Consider the following 23,403-nt stretch of genomic DNA (forward strand, 5'->3'; position numbering starts at 1 on the left):
CAGACAAGTGTTGAGTCTAGAATTTTCGGGGCAAAGTTGCAAACCAAATGCGCAGAAGGGTATGCTGCGGATGACTACGTCGGACCTTTCGTCGTCTCATGTTTCAGCAGGATGGCACATCTGCTTCCATTACTGTTTTACAATCAGCGTTTTCTGAGAGTTGTGGAGGCATACCGTATCACCTGAGGGATTTCCCTCGCTGTTACCCGTTTCGAACAGTGACACCACCACGCACTTGTTCGTCAACACGAGTCGCTTGCGCGGCTGATTACACTTTCTCACTTTGTGGTAGGAATCGCGAGAGACGATTTAACATGTGGGCAACCCGGTACAACGCCCGCCAGGCTACCCGCTCACCTTGAGAGAAACACCTTGAGACAAGATCGGGTCCTTTCATTTTCCCGGCCACTTACGTACTTGCTCTGGTCCCAAGAGGCAGAAGTGGTGGGTCTCTTGGATCAAGGAGTCCTCAAAGCCCACTGCAAGGCAGAAATGAAATTATGCAAATGAATGACCGATTGGGTGCCTTCATTCAAGAGCAGACAAGAGACCCCCTAGACCCTCGGTCAAGCAAAATGTTCGCCCTACAACAAAATGTAGAAAAAACAATTCAGGGGCAAGAAAGTCAAACGGCCACATTCCGAGAAATATGGCGGCACACCACACTTGATCCCAATGTTCTAACCTGCGGGCCCACAAAGACCCAGGCTGTTTACCAGTTTCTTTAAAATTCCTTGACAATTCCGAAGGTTCCCCCGACTCTTTCGATTACATTCCTCGGCCACTACAAAGGGAAGAAATCTGGAACGTGGTGCTAAAATCTAGCATATAGAAATGCTCGATAACTGAAAGGAATATTGCTGGAATTGTGAGAATCATCGTACATACTTTCATAGGGTGACCATAGTCCTAAGAGAATAAAGGGAGACATCTGGCATGGTTGAGGTGGGGTGGACAGAAAGAAAGGCTCACGTACATTCAGTTGAAAGTAAACACGGACATTTCTCAAAGCCCCTCGTAAAGAGCACAGGGGCTTCTTTCACCCATTTTGAACAAGAGCAAAAAAAAAAAATGTAGCCAACTGAAGCAGACCATATTTAGAAATATACTAGTCTACCATAATGCAGGTTTACGCAAACAAAATATATATATGACGATGTAACCTCAGGGAGAGCCCAACATTGTACTCTATGGAAAGTAACATTTTTTATGGTATGTTTCTTTATATAAAATTAAGCTCATAACATGAAAACATTCTTTCGGTTTTCTTCCCAACTGATTTTGCAACTTTGCATTTGGCAACGAAAATAAGACACAAGGCCTCAGTGAGACAAAATAATGAGACTGCAGAAATCAACCTCGGAAACAGGACTGTCCCAGCCAAAACGGGACGCCTGGGCGCTTAAGGTGCAACCCCACCGTGCATGACGTTTTGGCGCTTTTCCGACGGCTTATAACTTTTTTTCTATGTATCTTACAATTATAAAGTTAGTGTCAGATTCAAGAGCAGTTTCTCAACAATGTTTTAATGACTTGATATCACGATTCTTTTTTGTTGTTAGTTAATTATTTGGCTTTTAATAGACCACAGTCTCTAGTATTGAAAAACTTATTTCTCGAGTTATAACGTCCCATCGTCCACGATATTTTACGTGAGCGTTCGGTTAGATGTAATAAAATAAAAAAGTAAGCACCGAAATGTACAGATAATGTCTTTTTGAAAATAAAAAAAATAAAGTTTTAAATTGTAATATTTTATGGTGCTATAAAAACGGAATCACGTCAACTAATCAAAATAACGAGACATTAAATTATGAAGCATCCTTCGATATTACATTTTCCAAAACTTCCATATCGATATATTACAGGTTAAGAATGTTATAAGACCTCAAACTTTTCCCATTCAGTTACGGCGAATTGTAGTTTCTTAATATAAAGTACAGATGGCGACACGTGTTCAAGAACAGTTTGATGTGCATTTTCCGTCGTGTGCCGCTTGGAACGCCACGTGAAGGACAGAAAAAGCGCCAGATGTCAGGGTGTCAGGTGCCTGGATGCCTGCAGTGAGCGAGCCAGAGATGTGAGAACAACAAGCGCAAGGCTGCGGGTGCACCACAGCTACTTTTGCGCGCGTTCTACTGTGCGTCGGGACACATGCCCGACGCGATCCAAATAAAATGGGCGCCGTGAAATGCATTCTGCCATTTCAGATTCCGCCACGTATGCGAAAACATTTTACTGTTTTTATCACTTGCATAAATCATTTACGATATCACACTATGCTTGTCGGAATGGTTCGACTACATTTTGTTTCAAAAACAACCTCGGTGGCTCTTAAAGGAGCGATGCAACAATTTTTGTACTGTGCACAAATACCGCTTAAATCGGATCCCTAACGTTAATGACCTATGAAACACGCGTTCGTTTTTCACCCCACGCAATAGAAGTCCCAGAAAAAAATTTAAGAAAAACGAGCGGCGTTCACCCCCTCAACTCGCAGCCAGAACAAGCGGCCACGTGATCTGGAGCCGATTATATGCCGCCAGTGTTGATCATAGCCACGCGCAGGGGTCGGCAAAGCGCAGGACACGCGCTGAGTTCCAGACATTGTTATGGCTCGGCTGTTGTCGTCGTTGCAGCGATTGGACACGGGTCACAACCCGAATGCTTCTCGAGCTAGCAATTGTCACGAGCCCAAGTCGAGTGCCCACGCAATGCTCGGGTCCAATATATGAGCCGCATTCAAATATCGTCACTTGGGTGTACTGCGATCCCCGAGTTACGTCATCAAATTTTGCAAAGGAGAGATTGAATGAAAATGATCGCTTTTGTCCTTGAAATTACACCACAACAAAGGAGTTTCTTGGCCAATGGTGTTGCGTGTGAGTATCCTTGAGTCCGAGGTGTGCCAGCAAGCTAGTGTAGAGAGAAAAACATTCCAATTGAATATCGTTGCACAGCTCCTTTAAGTTGCAATAACATTAAAACGTCTCAGTTCCTCTCAGCCAACGCGCTGGCCTAAGAATCTATATTTGTCGGATTTAAATATCGGCCGAGGTGCCTGCAATCTGACGGAGGCCAATCTGAGATTTCGGTTGCACGTCGAAAGATCTACGGTTAGTCAAAATAGACCCGCAATAATTTTTTTTATTTGGGCGTGTTAAGTGCCTTTTGTTGGTTTGGCTTGTGAAACCCTCAGATGTGAATATTTGCTTTGCTTTACCTTAGTTCGGAGCGCAACTAACGCTACGGGTTGATGAAGCCACTGAAGCAGCTCCAAGAGCGCGAAGTTAAGCTGTTCGTTCTCTTTCTGTGCCTATGCGGTCGGGCTAAACTAGACCCACTAAATAAGCTACGCTTCATACAGATATGGATGCTTAAAATGATAGTTGTCAGTTATCTGAAGCTTTATCTGAAATCACAGGAAACGCTTTTCCGTCCTCCACAAATGTTTAAACAGTTGGCGACAAAGCAAAGCAATATTACGTGAGCTTCCTGACACCGAAACTATTGCTGAGGAAGTCGCACTTTTGAATCATGACGACCGGCAATTGCATTTGATTTGTTACTAACCACCAACAAGCCGGCGCCCAAAACAATATTGGGAAAAAATTGCCGATACTCTAAGTGTAGCTCATTTGGTCTAGCTCAAAGGATAAATCAAGTGCGGTAGGGGATCGTTGGCCGAGTGTGTTCTGGCACCGCAGATCAGAGCACGTGGAGAAATGCTCGAGTGCGAGCTCCGTTCAAAGCACGAAGCTCCCGCTGCAGAGCGTGCAGGGACTAAATCCCCTCGATGTATTTGCGTTGGTCTTTCAAATAACCTCAAAGGTGCCAGTGCACGAGGCCCGTGTCTCGACCGGACCTTGGACAGAAATGGCGACGCAGCACTAATACTTTCGAGTTGCCCGCGTGCCACACGGGCAACTCGAATGGTATTCACAACGAATGACATTCATGTGATCAACAATCGGCTCGCGATCTGTCGCGCGTGGAACGCCCCACGCTCGGAGTGTCGCGCGCTGATTGTCCGATCCTTCAAATGTCATTCGTTGTAAATGGGATTCGAGTTGCCTGTGTGGGCACGGGCACCGTGGGCACGGGTATATAATGACTGGCCCTTGAAAGCAAATGGCGGTGGAGCGCCCGCTCGTGGCACGTGTCTTGCGCGTTTTCACAATAATGGTTGGCGGTACTTGTAAAAAACGCCTTTATCAAGGGGCTTTAGCAGGGACCCTGGGTTCAGTCGCCCATCTGCATCCTACCGTCGTGCGATCGTGTATCACATATACTGCGTAATGCACGTTTAAGACCCCGAGCTAACAGTTGCACTGCACTTTTTATAACCTTCATCGGGTAACAATGTCTTCCTACGAAATCGCTGCTCTCTAAAAAACTAACGACTAATTTTTAATGCACCGTTACATTGCATTTTTAATGTGTGTTCGCGCTCTTTTTTTATTTTTATTTCTTTGTCTACATTTTTGATTATGTGGCTCTTACTTATAATGAAACAGACAATAGTTGTCAAACTTCTGGAAAATATTCTATAACTAAGAAAATCGCACGTGAACGTAAAAATAAAAAAAAAACGCATAGGCGCACCTAATAAAAATAATTGAAAGAATAGAATTGATTATAATTGTGTTTTTCAAAGGTTTGAGCGCCCCAAACGCTATTCAAGCGAGCTCGGTGCTTTGGATGGTGCACTTGTTCCAGTGGGTGAGGGGGGATCGGTGGCCAAATGGTCTAGCGCACACCAGCTCGGAGCACGTGGAGCGAATGCTCGCGCTGCAGAACCCAGGGATCATGGGTTCGAGCCCCACCCCTGCCCGTTTCGATCTAGATGAGCATCGTACCGGCGTGCGGTCGTGTATCACTACTGCGTGATGCACGTTAAAGACCCCAGGCTAGCGGCTGTACCGCACTGGCTAAATTTCTCATCTACAGCTGGGAGACTCATCGCCCCTGTGAGGCAGACTAAGTTCTAGGCTGTATAAACACACACACAACCCAATTTTTTGTTCCTGTGGGGGATCGTTGAGCGCACCAAACGCTATAAAAGCCAGCTCGGTGCTTTAAATGGTGCGCTTGTTCACTGGAAGTGTAGTTCAGGACAGTATGCTCTCACTTGTATGTTCCGCTTCGCTCGCAGGATAAAACCAGATACTTTATTGGTAATATATTTTGTGATACAAAGCTTACCTTCTGTGTATGTGCAATGCCCTCAGTTTTCGCGTGATTACACGATTGTTTATCATTATTGTTTTCATTTTCCACAGCGATTCAGTTCTGCTCTTTTCTGTGCTACATGAAATATTAGAGACCAAGGTAACCCAAGAGCGTTCTTTTTCGCGGTTTCTCAAAAAAACAAAAACAAAAAAAAAAACCTATGCAACTTGCCACGTGTGCCACAACCAATAGAAAATATTCTAAACTTCACATATGACCGCTTGCCTGACTAAACATTGTTGTTTTGTCAAGAACAATTGCGATCGTATGAAAGCACATTTGTGTGCTTGGGTTGTTCAGCTGGTGTCTATTAAGTAAGAAGGGAAAAACTCGTTCTAAGCACGCGACCGTTGGCATGCAGTGAATACTTATAATCAGCGCCGAGATGATTGGTGGCCGTCAGCAGGTGGAGTTTTTCTACCAACCCAGAGTTAGAATATTTCCTTCTTTTTGTTGTAAGCAATCAGGAGACAACTTACACCAAATCTGAGGGTAATAAATTACTGTGAGCATTCAAACACAATGGCCTGAGCAGTATATGTGTACAAGCTTTAGCTTTTGGTGCACTCTTAACTTTCGACACGCTCAACGCTAGTGTAAAACGTAGGGCTGTTTCATTCTTAATCTGCGTACCATGTGCGTGCTTACACTATATTTTATACAACGTCAAAGCCTACCCGTTTGCATCGTTTTCATTTTTGCACACCACTACTTGCGCGCATGAATCACCAAATTAAGACTGGCACAGGATGTCACAAAAATCAATTTACAGGGTTGTTTTTTTTTACTGCGAAAATAAACTACGCATTGCCTAACGCTCATTCTTCGCCCAAAGGTAGCGCTAGGTCGCAACCAGATGCCAAAGTTTCATCCCGAACGGACACCTTATTCAAAAGTTATAAGTGATTTTCTGAAAAATTTCAATGGGAAAAATGGAGCCCATTTTTGAGCCTGTTTTTTGTTTCTGGTGCCATATCCCCATGTATTCGAAAACTCCGTCGGCCGCTATTTTCCCATTGAACTTTTCAGAAAATCACTTTTTTGAAGAAGGTATCGTATTGGGCTGAAACTTTGACATCTGGTTGTACCTCTAGCGCTACCTATGGACGGAGAATGAGCGTTCGGCGATGCCTAGTTTATCCTTGCGGTAAAAAGAAACCCTGTATTGTTTTCTTGTGACACCCTGCAAGTTGCTTAAACTATGTGCAAAAGCTATCAACAGACCCAGAATCTTTGCATGATCAGTCATTGCATTTATCACTGAATTCGTACTAAAATTAATAATTATTCTTTATTGCTGTGAGTTTACTTTTAACCTCGGCATTTTTTATTATGACCCCCGCACCAGTCCTACTTTGGGTTTACCAAACTCAACATCTAAACCTGAGTGTCATTTTTTTGTGTTTTCCAGTCTGGTGGTTTGGGTCAAAATAAACACCCATCTACGTAATTGAGACACCTGACCGCCCCAAAAAAATAGTCTTTTCTTTTAGGCAGCTAATTCCTCAAGCTAGAATTTTGAAAACAAGACTATGACGTCATCACGTTTTGCTGGAAATCCACAAAGATCTAAACACATGCACGATAAAAGGGCCGGCCCGTCATATTTCCGCCCGCAGAGCCGAGAAAGCAACGCTCGGTCACGGGCTTCTGGAAGCTTCGCGTTCATTCTTGCACCAGACGGAACTTTCGCCCTGTTTTCTTGTCCTCGCAAGTGCCAGTTCATCTTCGCCCCGAACGCGCGACGCTCGAACCTTTTTTGCCGAACTTTCGAGATGGTGACGTGACGCACTCTAGACAAGCAGTTGCCAGAGACCTTGTCGAGTCAGTCTCGCTCTCGCTCTTTGTTACGCTGCCGAATCGCCGCCTGCTTTTCTGCTGCCCCGACGGTCTTTGTTTACTTTTGTTTTTGTTTGGAACAAGCTCAGCGATTAAACCTTTATTTTTCAGTTCACCGTTCGTCCTCTCGTCACCTTCATTCGTATCAGTATAAATCTGATCACATAGTAATATGTGTCATTGGCCTCTGAAATCTCCGATAACGGCGCACAGGCAATTTTATATTTTCAACGCGTCGGTAGTTTTGTTGTGCATGTGTCTCGCCATTTGGCTCAGGACGAATTTCGCGTTTTGTTCTGCCTACATTTGCTGGAGACGTGAGCCCCGAGCGTGGCAACTGGCCCCCTTCCACGAGAACTGGCGCAGCCATGCGCGTTCCAAAGAAAGCTCGTGCAGAGAAAACCAAGCAAGGAACCAGGGATGTCAAATTCTGGATATAGAAGAATATCCAACTGTATCGAAGCGCCACCACACACGATTTCTCGCATTGATGTACAGGCCTGGAAGGCGATCCCACCGCCATCTGTTGGTTCAGAATCACACTAACCAGGGGTGGGGTTGCACCTTAATGATTTGGCCTTTTAATTAATATGATAATACTGCCACGAACGCATATTTTCTCTTTGAATGCGAAAGGTTGTTACGAAAGCATCGGTTTCGACGGGGAAACGCGAAGATGTAGCAGCATCAGGCAGGGTGCCATGCGACATCGTCACGTGAAAGTGCGACCTCACGTGACGTGGTGACGTAGTTGTCACACTCCGATGTCATCACGTGACCGCTGTCACACGACGTACGACGCTCACATTATTGGGCCACCCGGGGTCGCTCGACGGCACGACGTAGAAAACGGCCCGCACTTGCCGGCTTTATACGTAAAAAGCTATTCTTTCGCAAATACTAAGTACTACTACGACGACCGCTTGCAGAACGGTCGACACCCACTCAGGTTTGGGAACAAAGGAGGCCCGGACGGAGTGAGGCCATTTCCGGCAACCTCACCACTGCGGGCAGGCACGCGAAGTGGTGCCTGGCCGCAGTCCCGAAGTGGCAACAAATAACTTCGCAGAAGCCCCAGTGTCATGCTGTTGCGATCCTAAAAGCAAAAAGTATGAGCGATCGGGGGACCGCACTCTAAGACGCGGGAAACGTGCCGGCCGGAGGCGTGTTCGGGGCGCCGTCATGGGGCCGCCGTGCCCCCCCCCCCCCCCCCCCCCTGAAACCCACCCGGGCAGGACAGCGTGGAGCCCAGCTGCGGGTGCTGCACAAATCCGCGCTCGTCCAGGCGGCTCCGACAGTAAATGCCAAAGCACTCCAGGCAGATGAGGTGCGACGACGTGCAGGGAAACACCAGGACGACGCGGCTGCGAGAGGGACGTCGCTCGGACCGTTCCTCTCCAATGCCGCCCAGGCGAGCAACGAAAATGAGTTCCTCTGCCATTTCCCACCCTGCGGTGCAAAGGTTCCCCACGTTTCTGTTTATTCCATAAAATTTATTTTCATGATCCCGTTTTACGGATCGAGTGATAACTCGCCGCATTTCCATCCCGTGTTGATCGTCGGCATAGAGTTGGAGTCCCAAGCTCATGAACTCCTTCCTTGCACAAAAATGGAACCACTCTACCTGGTTTGAATGCTACCAACACTGACACTATTTTCTTATTTTCCCGCCCTTCAACCGAACCGGTGATACGGAGGGGGGGGGATCGGTGGTCGAGCACGGGCGCACAGCTCGAAGCGCGTGGAGCAAAAGCTCGTGCTGCAGAACCCAGGGATCCTGGGTCCAATCTCCACCCCTGCCCATTTCAATCTGGATGTGCATTGCAGCGGCGTGCAGTCGTGTATCCATACTGTGTGGTGCAAGTTAAAGGGGTACTCCGCCTTTTTTCAGCTACCCAAACAAATTGCATTTTCCAAATACCTGAACTTTAGTCTTCACAGTATGCTATTTGTTGTCTCGATTTTCAAAATAGATATCGAGAAAACTGTAAATGAAAATGATGCCGAAACCAACATCCAAATTTCCGAGTAAGCTCCGGTGGTGTGACAACCCCCCCCTCCCCCCCCACAAAAAAAAAAAAAAAAAACCGGTACAGTACTTTAGGTAGTGCAGGTTGTGGTAAACAAGGTATGTCAAGCGTTCTTTCCTGCTTCTCAGTGAATAAGCTTAAAAGCATTCTTTTTCCCACCATCAAACGTCTTGTAATCAGTCGGAAATGTGGTGTAATGCGTGTTTTACTACTAGTTTTACTAATGTTACTGCAATCAGTTGGGAACGACATTAGAAAATTCAATAACTTTGCAAACACTTTTTCTTTGCACACAAAACTAGGGAGATTGGTACTGCCGTGTATATCAGTGTGTTGAGCCAATTTTGAGGCAAATCAGTGCCTGTAAAAAAATTGCTGGAGTACCCATTTGAAGATCCGAGGCTAGCGGGTGTAGTGCACCGACTAAATTGCTCATCTACAGCTGAGACACCAGGTGCCCACTGAGGCTGACTAACTTCCGGCTTACAAACGTACACACCAAATTATTATTACTGACGCGGAGGGTATGAAAATCAACTCTTTTCCTTGTGCCTCTTGCACCCCACATGTGCAGACAGGATGGATTTGAGAGAGTCGTCTGCCAATGTCCCTGGGTTGCACGCACCACTGGGTCAGGCAGCAGCTATTTAGCCGACAGCAGCTGCACTGGAAGCCGCAAAGACCCTTCTATTAACCATGTTGAATATACCTGAGACTGGGGTAGAAAAAACATAAAAGTCGAAGAAACAGAACGGGACAGGACGACGTCTCATTGAGACGTCGTCCGGTCCCGTTCTGTTTCTTCGACTTTTATGTTTTTTCTACCCCAGTCTCAGGTATATTCAACATGGTTAACATCCACCAGCTCGCCTGCACCCTTACTATTGGAACGCTTCTATTGAGGCTGTCCACCCCCTAGGCGGTGCCAGCTGCCTCCCAACATAGTGGTGTGTGGAATCGGAAAGGTCTGCTCATTCGAGTGAGTGCTGCAAGATTTCACTTTTTGCTCTTTCCTAAATTTCATATATCCTAATTTTAAATGTAAACTGGTAAATAAGAAATCATGCTAACTCACTTGTAAGCAGTTCTTTATTGCGCATTTAATGATCAAATTTATCACCGGGCCACAATTGCAACAAATAATGTGCGCTCAATCCTATTGAAAGCATGCATAGCCCAGCATTTTCCTCCAACTTTTTTTGCGTTTCAAACTCCATCAACCTGTCTTTAAACAGGTTTTGGGTCGGGTGTGCGTTTAGGATATTATGACAGTATAGTTAGCAACATTGGCTTAAATAGCCTCATTATGCCCCAGAACGAATCTCAGTAGGCAGCCTATAATCTCCGCAAGCTTTTGATACGCTGTCCGTTGATATGCTTTCTCAAATATTGTGTTTACGAATGCCAGTTTTGTTCAACTTCCAGGGGAATCTATTCCCAGTCATTGACACTGTTGTCCGACGCAGACAAGGAGACGGGCCGCCCGACTGCCCCCCTTCTCTTCCTTCTCACCTCACTGCCTCTCTGAGCCTCTCGCCCAGGGACCCAAGGGAACTTCCACAAAGGAATATTCGGGTCTATACAGTATAAGGGCAATCTTGCAAGTTTGAGGGAAATTTTGGCTGCCGTATATATCTGGGAGTTTATATTGCCGCGCGCCAAGTAGGCAGCGCGGCCGTAGCCTAACGATTATCGCGCTTGCCTCCCACGCGAATGGCCAGGGTTCGATTCCTGGCCGTGGCTACGGATTTTTGTTTACACTGTAATGTGATGTTCTAGTGAATTCGAGAACCGTCTAGCTGATTCGAGGTTGGAATGTTCTACGCGTCGAACCTTCTACATCGAATGCTCCAGAAGCCAACGCGTGTACAAAGCGGCTCCGCCTGGCAAGCAGGGGTCAGTCTCGCACCTGCGTTCGACTCAGCTGTTACGCCGACTTCGACGCCCGCGACGCTCTGTTATTATCTTTGTTCTCCCTTTATTTTTGGCACAAGTTCGCCACATTAAACGTTTATTTCTTCCTGTTTATTTCCTTTTATTTTGGTCACCACCCGTGACAATATGTCAATTATGATTTTTTTTCAAGTTAACATCGAATTTCAGTGGCTTTGGCTGGGTTATCCCCTCCATCCATTTGGCGGTTCGTTCCATCTGGCAACACTGAGGAGCACTCGTACAACTTTTTTCGGCAAAATCAATTTTCAATGCCGCCGTGAAAATTATGGGGGAAGGAACCAGTCAAATCAAAGCTTCTGAAAGTGCCGCTGCGCCTTCGTGGAAAAAGACTATAACAAAAAATACTGCAATGTCTGGAGATACAGACACCATGTCCAAGATACAGACTTACCAGGGCTAATATTAATTTGTCAGGTGCCGTGCACGAAATGGTGCTTACTATGTGTCGCGTTCCATGTGTTCGAGTTTGAGAACTCTAGCTTGTGCTACAGCTTTTGTTTTGGACTGACTTTTATAAAAAGTGCTTAAGAAGTTATTAAAGCAGTATCGTGTTCCGACGACGTGCATGACACCTAAAGAGAAGATAGTATACCAGCCAAGTTTGCAGAAACCAAATATGGGAGAATGTCTACGCAAGGGGAGAGGAGAGGGGGAAGGGGGGGGGGGGTAGCTGGTGTTTTGAAAAGAGCTATTGACAACAAATTTGCATAAAGACAGCTTCATTACATTTATATATTGCACTGCTCATGCTCATGGGATTTTAGCCATCTGATGCGATGGCAAAAACTCATTCTTTAAGTGGGGGAGGGAGGAAGGTAGTAATTTGTGTTTTCCGGGAGATTTCTCTGTCAGTCGTACAACCGTACAAACGGATCATGATTTGGAAGTCTCCCAGGTAATACGAGAAACTTGACAGGTATGAGATAGGGTTTCATTCGTTAGTTTGAATCTCCTGGCAACACTTTTTCTCACCAGATTTGCTTTGACTACTCTTTCGGCCCGATAAACTCATTTTTGCAAAACATGCGTGAGGCCTAAAGGCTACATAATGTATCTCTCATCGTAAAAATGAAAGTGGTGCAGAAAACAATGAATACGTAGTATTATGTAATTATTTGGGCAAGCAGAAATAGGGAAATTCTGACATTCCGTGTTGGCAGCCTTGTCCAGGCGGCACGACCTTAGACTAGGCTTGAAAGGGATACATGCTCCCACTGCAGCCATCTTGCCAAACTCTTTGTAAGCCACATGCTTCTCCTGCACTTGCTTCCTTCCGGTTCTGCTAGTTTCATCTTGCGTAGAGAGTTTGGGGTTCCAAGAGCTCGTGACCACTGGTAGCTTTGGTCTTGTGAAAAGGAAAGCTCGACGAATCAGAGCGTGCTGGTAGCGTTACGGGAATAAACGGTTTGTTGACTTTCATTTATCCGAGGCAAACGAAGGTTCGCACTTTTAAAGAGAAGCGTGACACACTACGGATGGAGAGTTGCAATCTCAGTCGAATGCGAATGAACGCTGCGTGAAACTCAGGGACTCTTATGCCGTCGACTCTAGATAGCGTTAACAGGGAACGCCACAACATCCTCCATCTCTTTCGTGCAAAGGTACATAAGATGGAGAATGCTACGGCCAAGGTGGCAGCTCCCGTCTCCGACTGTGAATATGTGTCGTTTGATAACTACGTTGTTGCCTCTGAAGCGCAGAGCACGTCAGACGTTGCCACCGAGCTCGTTGGACGTGGCACGACGTCCAGATTCGAGGACACGATTGTGGAGCTAGTTGCTTCTCACATGCACATTGGTAATCGTAGCTGCGCAGCGTCGAGTGCCCCTGAGCTTCCTTCCGAGGCCGGGACTGGTGCAACAAGCTTTTTATCCTACTCCATATCGGTACTTGCGCTGCACTGGCCAAAATGCGCCCGACAACTTTGAACCGGTGCTGTTAAGTATTGAGGGCAAATCGGCATCTCGTGGTATGACCAGTGGGGTGAAGCTTTCGGCTACTTCCGTCCCGCCGCGTATACTTATGACGTTCGTCCGGTCCGGCAAACTGCTTCCGATTGCCGCGCTCCCAGCGGGTGTTGGCACTTATTATTTTCTTTTAAATAAATATGATTCATATATTTAATGAAGCGAAATAAAGGTGAAGTTGTTTTGAAGGTGTGAATGGCTTTGAAGCTAGTTATCGTAACTTTCTCTTTCACTCTTTCAACGTGTCTGGGCGCGCTTTCTCTCTCCCCGAACCCGCGCCTCGACATGCGCTGGCCGCTGGCGCCGGGAAGTCGGTGGACCGTTAGAACGCGCGAGGTACGCGAGCCGGAGAGCTGTTTTGCTTCTGGGAGTGCGTCGCGGCGCGAGATTCGTGCCGCGTTCGTGCACGCGCGGCTTTCTTTTCTTTTTCGTGGGAACTTGTTGGTGTAATGTGGTCAAGCATGGATTTTCGTCATCACCACACCACCTGATGTGCCAAGTGGGGAAACAATGACTGCCGAAAGCCGGCATATCAATGGTTTCGAGTTCCAATGCACGTGCGGTACACTCTTTTGGTCTTTTCTTGCTTAAGTTTCTGATTAGATGTTTGCAACAAAACCTAACTGTCGCAGTGGTAGTGAGTATTAATTGTTTGATTTTGGCAATAGCTACGATGGTTTAACAGTAAGAAAGCACAAAACAAACAGAGGGACAAAAACAGACATGTACAAGCTTTCAGTTTACAACAACATATATTTGACGCCAGCGAAGTCTGCACCAAAAACCGTCGGTGGGGAAAGGGGGAACGAGCAAGAGGGAGAAAAGAAGGGAGAGAAGGTTGAGAGGGAAGAAAAGGGGGGAGGGAAGGGAAGATAGCGTTTCCGCATACGAAGCTGATTGACGGCCGAAGGCCGAGGGGGGGTCTAGTTGTTCAAGGTTGTGCAATTGGAGTCCGAGAAAACGCCGGCCTCAGAAACACCAGTTCTGGTTTTGTCAACGAGAGGGATGGGGAAGCAATGTTATTCTTGGTGGTAGTCATCCTATAAGCTTCAATTATCTCCCTCCCATAGCGCTCCCGGTGTCCCCCAACTACTTTGGTCTCGTTGAACAAAGGCGTGCATGCCTGGCACTCCTTACCGTGAACTATAATAGGATGCAATGACCCCTCTGGCTGTGACGCGCATTCAATGTGGTGTTCTCGGAGGCGATCATTTATGCATCGGCCTGTTTGGCCGATATATTCCGCACCGCAGGTCAAAGGAATCGAGTAGACTTTTTCTTTTGCGCATCGAACGAATTGAGAGCCGTGTTTTTTGCACATGCTGGGGGGGAACTGGCGTTGTTAACCAGTTTGCACATGGAACCCAGTTTGAACCTGCATTTGAAAATGACCTTGGTGCCAAAGCGGGACGCGAGAGACTTGACGCGGTGCGCCACGTTATGCATGTAGGGAATGCAGGCGATCCTCCCGCCCGGAGCAGCCCGTGAGGTGCGGGGAGTTCGATTTACGATGAGCCTCTGCGTGACAGAACTGAGAAGGTCCATCGGGTACCCTGCCTTGAGAAGGCGGTTAAATTGTGTTTTCACACTCGAGGTTGAGTGGTGACTGCACGACCTGCTGCGTGCAGAGGTGATCAACGAAGTGACCACCCCCGTCTTAACGGACCTGAAATGGGAGCTGGAAAAGGGAAGAACTGGTTTCTCCGAACGTTGCCGAAACGCCCAGCAGATACCCGTCGCAGTCGTATTCAACCTGATGTCTAAGTACTGCAGTCCCTCCTCCGTGGGGTCCTCTCTCTTAAAGTTGAGGCTGCCTGCCGCGCTGAGAAAACAAGGCGAAATAGAATGGACCGGGGTTCCTGTGGGGTGAATTACAAGATAGTCATCCACATAGCGCACTACCTGACATCCGGGCACGATGCTCCGTAGTTCCTCGTCGATTGTCCTATCAACGAAGGAAAGATAGATTTCACTCAGCACCGGTGCCAGGCAAGACCCAATGCATACACCTGATTGTACAAGATAGTCATCCACATAGCGCACTACCTGACATCCGGGCACGATGCTCCGTAGTTCCTCGTCGATTGTCCTATCAACGAAGGAAAGATAGATTTCACTCAGCACCGGTGCCAGGCAAGACCCAATGCATAACCTGATTACGGAGCATCGTGCCCGGATGTCAGGTAGTGCGCTAGGTGGATGACTATCTTGTAATTCACCCCACAGGAACCCCGGTCCATTCTATTTCGCCTTGTTTTCTCAGCGCGGCAGGCAGCCTCAACTTTAAGAGAGAGGACCCCACGGAGGAGGGACTGCAGTACTTAGACATCAGGTTGAATACGACTGCGACGGGTATCTGCTGGGCGTTTCGGCAACGTTCGGAGAAACCAGTTCTTCCCTTTTCCAGCTCCCATTCCAGGTCCATTAAGACGGGGGTGGTCACTTCGTTGATCACCTCTGCACGCAGCAGGTCGTGCAGTCACCACTCAACCTCGAGTGTGAAAACACAATTTAACCGCCTTCTCAAGGCAGGGTACCCGATGGACCTTCTCAGTTCTGTCACGCAGAGGCTCATCGTAAATCGAACTCCCCGCACCTCACGGGCTGCTCCGGGCGGGAGGATCGCCTGCATTCCCTACATGCATAACGTGGCGCACCGCGTCAAGTCTCTCGCGTCCCGCTTTGGCACCAAGGTCATTTTCAAATGCAGGTTCAAACTGGGTTCCATGTGCAAACTGGTTAACAACGCCAGTTCCCCCCCAGCATGTGCAAAAAAACACGGCTCTCAATTCGTTCGATGCGCAAAAGAAAAAGTCTACTCGATTCCTTTGACCTGCGGTGCGGAATATATCGGCCAAACAGGCCGATGCATAAATGATCGCCTCCGAGAACACCACATTGAATGCGCGTCACAGCCAGAGGGGTCATTGCATCCTATTATAGTTCACGGTAAGGAGTGCCAGGCATGCACGCCTTTGTTCAACGAGACCAAAGTAGTTGGGGGACACCGGGAGCGCTATGGGAGGGAGATAATTGAAGCTTATAGGATGACTACCACCAAGAATAACATTGCTTCCCCATCCCTCTCGTTGACAAAACCAGAACTGGTGTTTCTGAGGCCGGCGTTTTCTCGGACTCCAATTGCACAACCTTGAACAACTAGACCCCCCCTCGGCCTTCGGCCGTCAATCAGCTTCGTATGCGGAAACGCTATCTTCCCTTCCCTCCCCCCTTTTCTTCCCTCTCAACCTTCTCTCCCTTCTTTTCTCCCTCTTGCTCGTTCCCCCTTTCCCCACCGACGGTTGTTGGTGCAGACTTCGCTGGCGTCAAATATATGTTGTTGTAAACTGAAAGCTTGTACATGTCTGTTTTTGTCCCTCTGTTTGTTTTGTGCTTTCTTACTGTTACATCTGTCCCAACACGCTCGTCAAAGTCTTCCTACGATGGTTTCCAATCACAAAACCAAATCCTATCATTGTTCAGGGTTGCTCGTCACTCGCCGCGAGAAATATGTCATTGCCAAATTACTGGAGACTTCTGTGTCATATCAAGATCGAGCACATGTGCTCACTTTAAAAGATGGGAAACTTTTTGCTGTGAGCTGTTTATTTGGCATTGTTGTCAGCGATTCACGCGTCTGTTCGCGAGGAGTGAAATTGAGCCTAAATATTTTTCGATTAACTGAGCGATGGAGCGATCCGCTCTGGTTTCCCGTTTTGTTTAGCAGTGACGCACTCCAAAATTTAAGTGATAAATTGATAATATTAAAAACGAATGCAGGTTCTCGATAAAGACTCAATACCAAAGAGCTGAGCTGTTTTTCTTGACCTCATTGCTTAGTTTCCTTTAGTTGCAAGACACCGTCGTCGGTCTTTACTTATATGCTTACTTATATAATCAAACTCGAAATGATTGTCAATTTAGCGTGGAGGCATTTAAGTCAAGGAGAATAAAAATAGAGGAGACACGAGTTTTTAGTGTCCCAGTGTTGAACTCCAAGTACCGTTACTCTTCTCGAAAGGAGGCGCAGAAAATGCTCGCTGTTTTCATATGACCCTATCAGGCACGTAATGGCCAATTAAGCAATTCAACTTTTTTTTTTTTCTAGGCTCCACGCCTGTCGCTGGACGGCGTAAGGCTTGTGAGTACACGCCAAGAAGCTCGAAAAGGATCACGAACCTAGAGATTTTATGTAAATTTAGCGAAGTGCTTTTGCAAGGACGCATATCATCACCTTCGTGGCCGTAACCTTAACGTTTTATCCTGTTTTGTTGTTCATTTCTTTGATTCTTGTGTGCAAAATAGCGAGAAATTTCGTCTGTGTTTTCTACTGTCTTTTGAATAAAAATGAACTCAAAAGGACAAGCATTGCATAATTTTTGTGTATGTGTCACTTTCGTTGCTTTGCTAGGTTTCTGCTGCTTTGCTGCTGGTCTCGCTTTTCAGTGCTGGCTTGTGTGGTTTCAACGCACATTACCCAGCACTGAAATGCGAAAACCAGCCGCAAAGCAGCAGAAACCTAGCAAAGCAACGCGCAAACCAAGCAAAAAAAAAAAAAGCTACAATATATATATTTTTAAATCTAGGTGGCGCAAGCTACCGCCCATCCATCCAAACACAATGGCGCTGCCGTGCAGTTTCGGTTCTGGTTTCGTTGTGCCGCCATGTTGATTTTAGTACAGCCACCAGATACCAGGGGATTCAAATGGCGCAGGGTTTCCCAATTTGCGTTCCATGGGCGGTATAGGAAGTTGCACTCCTCTGGTATCACGTCGAATTTGTTTGGCTTTTTACGGGGGAACTCTCCCAAACCGACAGACAAACATTGAAAACACTAACGAGAGTGTCGTATATGCGCTTCATTATTATTCCTCACAGGCAATCTTGAACACATTACTGAAAAAATTAATGGATTACAATTACTATTACTCTTGGCAAAAAAGTATTCGATTAGATTGCTTGATTACTCGACGGCAAAAGTAATTGGACATTACTTCAAGAAGTAATCGTTACTTTTCCGATTACTTTATTGTGTGAAGACACATCTTTAGCGCTCATAACATTGAACTACTTTATTTCACATTTGCACAAGTATTAAAGAAGAAAAACTGGCTCCTGCTTCGTGGTCGTTGCACCTTTACAATGCGGACACAAGCATTGAATTCGTTTGAAGACGTTTAATGATTTGGGCGTTCGCCAGTATGTGTGTGTGTTGGGGGGGGGGGGGGTTCTAGATCTTGTTAAGCTTGAGCAAGGGTTGTCGCTCAAAGTTTGCGTCGCTCATTTTATTAATCACATGTGGATGAGCTCGCATGTTATAGACCATTCCATTTAGCGCTCTCTGGGCGGCACCATTTTGTTCGACCGCAGCGCCCTCTCCCCACATCCGGGAAGTTCAACGGGTTCGGCGGGGTAAAACGAGAGAGAGGGCACGCGCCCGACTCCGCTAGCAGACGACAACCCGGGAGGTTGCCGCTCTCCATCTTTGGGCTGTATTGGCGGGCTCTACCGAACATCGAACTCTCGCTTGTGGCTGCCGTTGTGAAGTGGTTCGCGTCCTTAGAATTGTTGTGGCCACTCCAAAATTAGCCTATAGCTCTCTGTTGTTCTATTTTGCTAAATGATCAACTAGCATATCTTTTTTCCGTTACTTAAATAGCAGTTGAGTCAGCGGGAACTCAACCACTTCCATTACCCTTAATTACTGCGTGTATTGCGGCAGGAGAGCACGTTTTTATTTATTATTTCAGACTTCCACTCATGGTCGCTAAAGGCCTACGCCAGTACGAACTTTGTATAGTAAAAAAGGTACAGCAACCGGATTTACTTTTCGCCTAAGAGACCGGCCAATCTGAAAAAGTTTTCCCCATTTTTTTTATTTGCACCGTGTGAGTCTTGTTATCTAGCATAATATTACACGACAACTGGCATACCAAAATCTGCGCATCGGCGCTTGGAAGTTCCAAAATGACGTGATTTTAAAAATAGTTTGCACGCCAGCCGGACGCTAGCTACAGCCCACTCGGCTAAGCGGACAACATGCGAGGTGAGAAGGGGAGGGCATTTTTTTTTCTTCTACCCTCTCTGCTATGACCCTGATAGAACGGTCTATAGCGTCTTCCATTGCTTCCACGGGTGCGCACTCCGCGCGCACCGGATTGCGATCGCATCCTCCATTGAGGCGCACGCCACCCGGGCAGCCGCACGGGGCGACTTCCATTCGCGACGCGCACGGCACGCGTATGCACGAGTGGCGCACGGCGCCGCACTGAAAAAGTAGTCAGGTTTTAACTTTTCAGTGTCGAGACTTTCGACTACAGCTGACGACTGTGTCGAACTCTCGACCACTGTGATCTCCTGTGGTGCTCTCGACACTGCCGAGAGCAACATGGCGAGCGGTATTCAGATGAAGGAGGCTCTACTGTTTGAGTTATTAAGTGAACTGGAATCCGATAGTGCCGACCCGTACGAAAATGCCAGATTCAGGCCGGAATGAAAAATGCCGGTTCCGCCTAGACCCCAAATTGGGGCACCAATTTTGTATCCAGCCTGGAACCGCGCATTTCCAGCCCTAATTTTAAACTCAGGCGGTGCACCACCGGAATTCCCGCTGCGCTCACCACTGGACTCTACAAAGGAATTTCGTGTTATGCCCTCAGCCGTTACAACAGAGAGATCGTCGCGATTTCAGACCCAGGCGGACTGAGTCTGGAATCGCGACGATCTCTCGCTTGTAACGGCTGAGGGCATCGCACGAAAGACTTCTGTAGAGGCCAGTGGTGAGCGCAGCGGTAATTATGGCGGCGCACACGGTCGTCCAGGCGTCGTCGCGTCGTCATTAAACAGTGCACGGAACACACACACAGCAGGCACAAGCACAGTAACCAGTGTTGAGTGCGTCGGGAAGTTCCGGCGGGCAAGTGGTATGCGAGTTGTCCAAGTATTGTCACCAGGCACACCAGCGCATCCAGATGCCGAGCCAAAGTGCAATGGGTCGGCAGCTTCACACTAAGTAAAGATTCAAAGCCGAGGTCAATGGGTATCCACCCAGGACAACGATGGGCGCGTCAGTATTCGTGCGTTCGCAGCGCGGACGTCTCCGCCGGCCGCAGTCCGACGGGAGCGGAGAAGAACCGAAACTGTTAAAGCGCTGCCGCTGACTGCAACAGACATTTAATGCTAGGCGCGCGTCGTCACCAAACACGGTGCACGGAACACACACACACAGCACGCACAAGCACAGTATCCAGTGTTAGAGTGCATCGGGAAGTTCCGGCGGGCAAGCGGTATCCAGAGGTCGGCCTTTCAGGTCGCCCTCACTCACCCTCACCCTCACAGCCACACTCACCTAAGCCCCTCACTCACCCTCACCCTCACAGCTACACTCACCTTCAGCCCCTCACTCACCCTCACCCTCGCAGTCACACTCACCTTCAGCCCTTCACTCACCCTCACTGAACCTCACGGCCCTCACCGCCCTCACGGCCCTCACCGCCCTCATGGCCCTCACGCCCCTCACTCACTCATGACCTTCACGCCACTCACCGCCCTCACGGCCCTCACCGCCCTCACGGCCCTCACCGCCTTCACGGCCCTCACGCACTCATAGCCCTCACGCCACTCACGGCCCTCACCGCTCTCACGGCCCTCACCGCCCTCACCGCCTTCACGCCACTCACCGCCCTCACGCGCCTCACTGCCCTTGCGGCCCTCACACCCCTCACGCCCCTCACGCACTGATGGCCCTCACGCCACTCAGGCCAGCTTCAGATGGGGCAATTTCGCCCAGAAAGTTTACGTCGCAACACCAGCAACACGGGCCGCCCGCGATCACAAGCAGCAACCAATTGCTGCAATTTGCCATCATCATAAAATTTTATTTTTCTTGCACTATTTAGACACAATTACGCGTTATAAACGTGTTTTTATGCCTTTAAATCTCGTTAAGAATACTAATGCACCTTTCTGAAGCAGTTTATTTCCAAAAAAAAAAACGATCGATTTCAAACCAGAACCAAGTCTTTCGGTGTCGTCATCACTCGCACGAGGTATCACGTGAAAATTTTGCGTCCCTGATTGGATGCAGCCGCTTCAAACGCATTCGAATTGCTCCGAGTTGCTTGCTTATTTCGAGCCGGACCCGATCTCAGCGATTCGTGTCGATCTAGGGAAAGCTAGAGAAGCCGAGCCAAAGTGCAATGGGTCGGCAGCTTCACACTGAATAAAGATTCAAAGCCGAGGTCAGTGGGTACCCATTCAGGGCAGCGATGGGCGCGTCAGTATCCGTGCGCCCGCAGCGCGTACGTCGCAGCCGGTCGAGCGCCGACCGACCGTGCGACGAGCGCGAAGAACAAAACTAAGCTGACTCGTAGACAAAGCCAGGCGTGCGCGCGGAGAACGCCCGCTCGCAGTGCCCGCGTAGCGGATGCAGCGGATGCGCCTGTCCCTAACAAGTGACATGCGAGAGACCGCAGAAGTTCTCCGCCATCCCCCCCACCCCGGCCACCCACCCCTCCCCGGCCCCTCCCTCCCCTCCTCCAGTCACGCATATGCGCGCCCGCTGGCTGGGAGCAGACCCCCTACTGGAACAAGGGGAGCGGATCGGATTCACCGATCACCGTACGATTCCAGTGCATTGTGTCTCACTGGATCCGACTGGTTACACCCAGAATCGCGCTGATCGGAAATCTCCAGAAGTTTAGAACCCCGCGGACCCGAACTGGAACCGCTCCGATCTGACATTTTCGTACGGGGAGAGCGAAGATGAGGAACTGATGGCCGCTATTAGGCAGAAGCGTATTCCTACACCCAAACTTTTAGACTACGTAGACAACGTTGTTCACCGCTACTCCGACGAGGATGTAAGTTACATTTCGCGATGCCAAGTCACCTGCTTCTCGTATTTCTTTTAGAGCGCAGCTCTTAGGGGCCCGTTTCCAGCCTGAGCGGCGTCGCCGTCGGCGTCGGCGTAACCGGGGGGGGGGGGGAGAGTCACGTGACCCCTTCGAGGTCACGTGACCCCCACCCCCTCTAGGTCACGTGACCCCCACCCTCCGAGGTCACGTGACCCTCCCCCGAGGTCACATGACCCCCCCCCCCCCGCCGAGGTCACGTGACCCCCCCCCCCCGAGATCACGTGATCCCCGAAGTCACGTGACCCCCCCCCCCCCCCCCCCCCCCCGAGGTCACGTGACCCCCCTCCCCCGAGATCACGTGACCCCCCCCAAGACCACCTAGATGGAAAGCCGCAGCGCTTGCCTCTCTCCCTTCAAGGAGCGTCGGCATGAGTAGGCTGAACTGGTAGTGCGCTTCTCCGCAACACTCCTCTTGACAGTTGGCTTCATTGCAATGCACGTTCTCTTTTACTTTCTCTTTCCCTCTACGCTTGACGCGGCGCAAACAAAAAGCAAGAAAAGCGCCACGGCGTCGCGTTTTTTTTTTTTTTTTTTTTTCCCCAACGGTTTTTTGTCGCGTTCCTTTCTTCGACGGCTTCTTTCGCTACTCCTGCGGGTTGGGTCACGTGACCATAAGGCTGGAGGAATCAACTAGAACAACTCTAAAAGCGAGTAGGTTTTTGGACGCCGAGGGTCGAAAGTTCAACTCTCGAGTGAGATAGAGCACATTTTGGAATACAACACAACAGCGGCCGCGAGTGTGAACGTGAGCATCACAGTGGTGAGCGTTGCTTTTCGATTGTCGGTGCAAATGTTGTTTATCCGCGCTTTGATGGTATACCGGATGTGAAAGTGTCCATACTTGATTGAGTTTCTGCAAGGATGACTACGAAACACACAGCGAATCGATGGGAAGATCTCGTTCCTTGACGGCATAACAGGTGAAAACTTTTTGATTTTTATGATCGTGGTTTCGTTTTTTGTTTTTACTTTTCGCTGAATGCATACTTGGGAGTGATTTGGTTGTGGCCTGGAAGCAACATATTCAAATGCTGGCGCTACTTGTAGGTGCAGAACTAAATATTAATGACTTGATTCATGAGTTCAGGTTGGAATGTCTTCGCAAGGTAGGCAAGTGATAGGTTATCTCGGTTACAACCAGCACATCAATTAAAAAGAAAAAAAAAAAAAAAAAAAAAAAAACTGAAGTACTTTCTGTCGTTTCTACGTATCCTCATCGGAGCGCAGAAATGATCCGCTACAACTAACTTGTCAGACCTATATTGTAGCGGGTCTCTGAGCTGTAGTTTGGAGTGCACGCAAGCCGGAATATGGTTCATTGACCAGTTTACTTATCCATGCACCGCAGTCATATACTAAAAATTTATCTGGAGCCCCTTCAGGCTCCCCAAGGAATCCGACCACACACCAGGAAGCTCTATCGAGCATAATATTATTATTATTTTCTGTACCTGGTTTTATATG

General features: G+C 48.2%; 1 protein-coding gene across 1 annotated transcript in view; it reads right to left on the reverse strand.

Moving 5' to 3' along the window:
• The window catches only part of LOC120838869 (E3 ubiquitin-protein ligase parkin-like), a 94,187-nt gene extending 85,675 nt beyond the window's left edge, over positions 1 to 8,512 (reverse strand). Inside the window, exons 1-2 of the mRNA XM_040208972.1 lie at positions 8,299 to 8,512; positions 418 to 479 (exon numbers count right to left, since the gene is read on the reverse strand). Coding sequence (XP_040064906.1) covers positions 418 to 479; positions 8,299 to 8,512 — 276 coding nt within the window. The remainder of the gene's footprint in view (positions 1 to 417; positions 480 to 8,298) is intronic.
• Between the last annotated feature and the right edge of the window lie 14,891 nt (positions 8,513 to 23,403).

Source organism: Ixodes scapularis, unplaced genomic scaffold, assembly GCF_016920785.2.
Source record: "Ixodes scapularis isolate PalLabHiFi unplaced genomic scaffold, ASM1692078v2 PGA_scaffold2__306_contigs__length_199485367, whole genome shotgun sequence".
NCBI classification, from domain to species: domain Eukaryota; kingdom Metazoa; phylum Arthropoda; class Arachnida; order Ixodida; family Ixodidae; genus Ixodes; species Ixodes scapularis.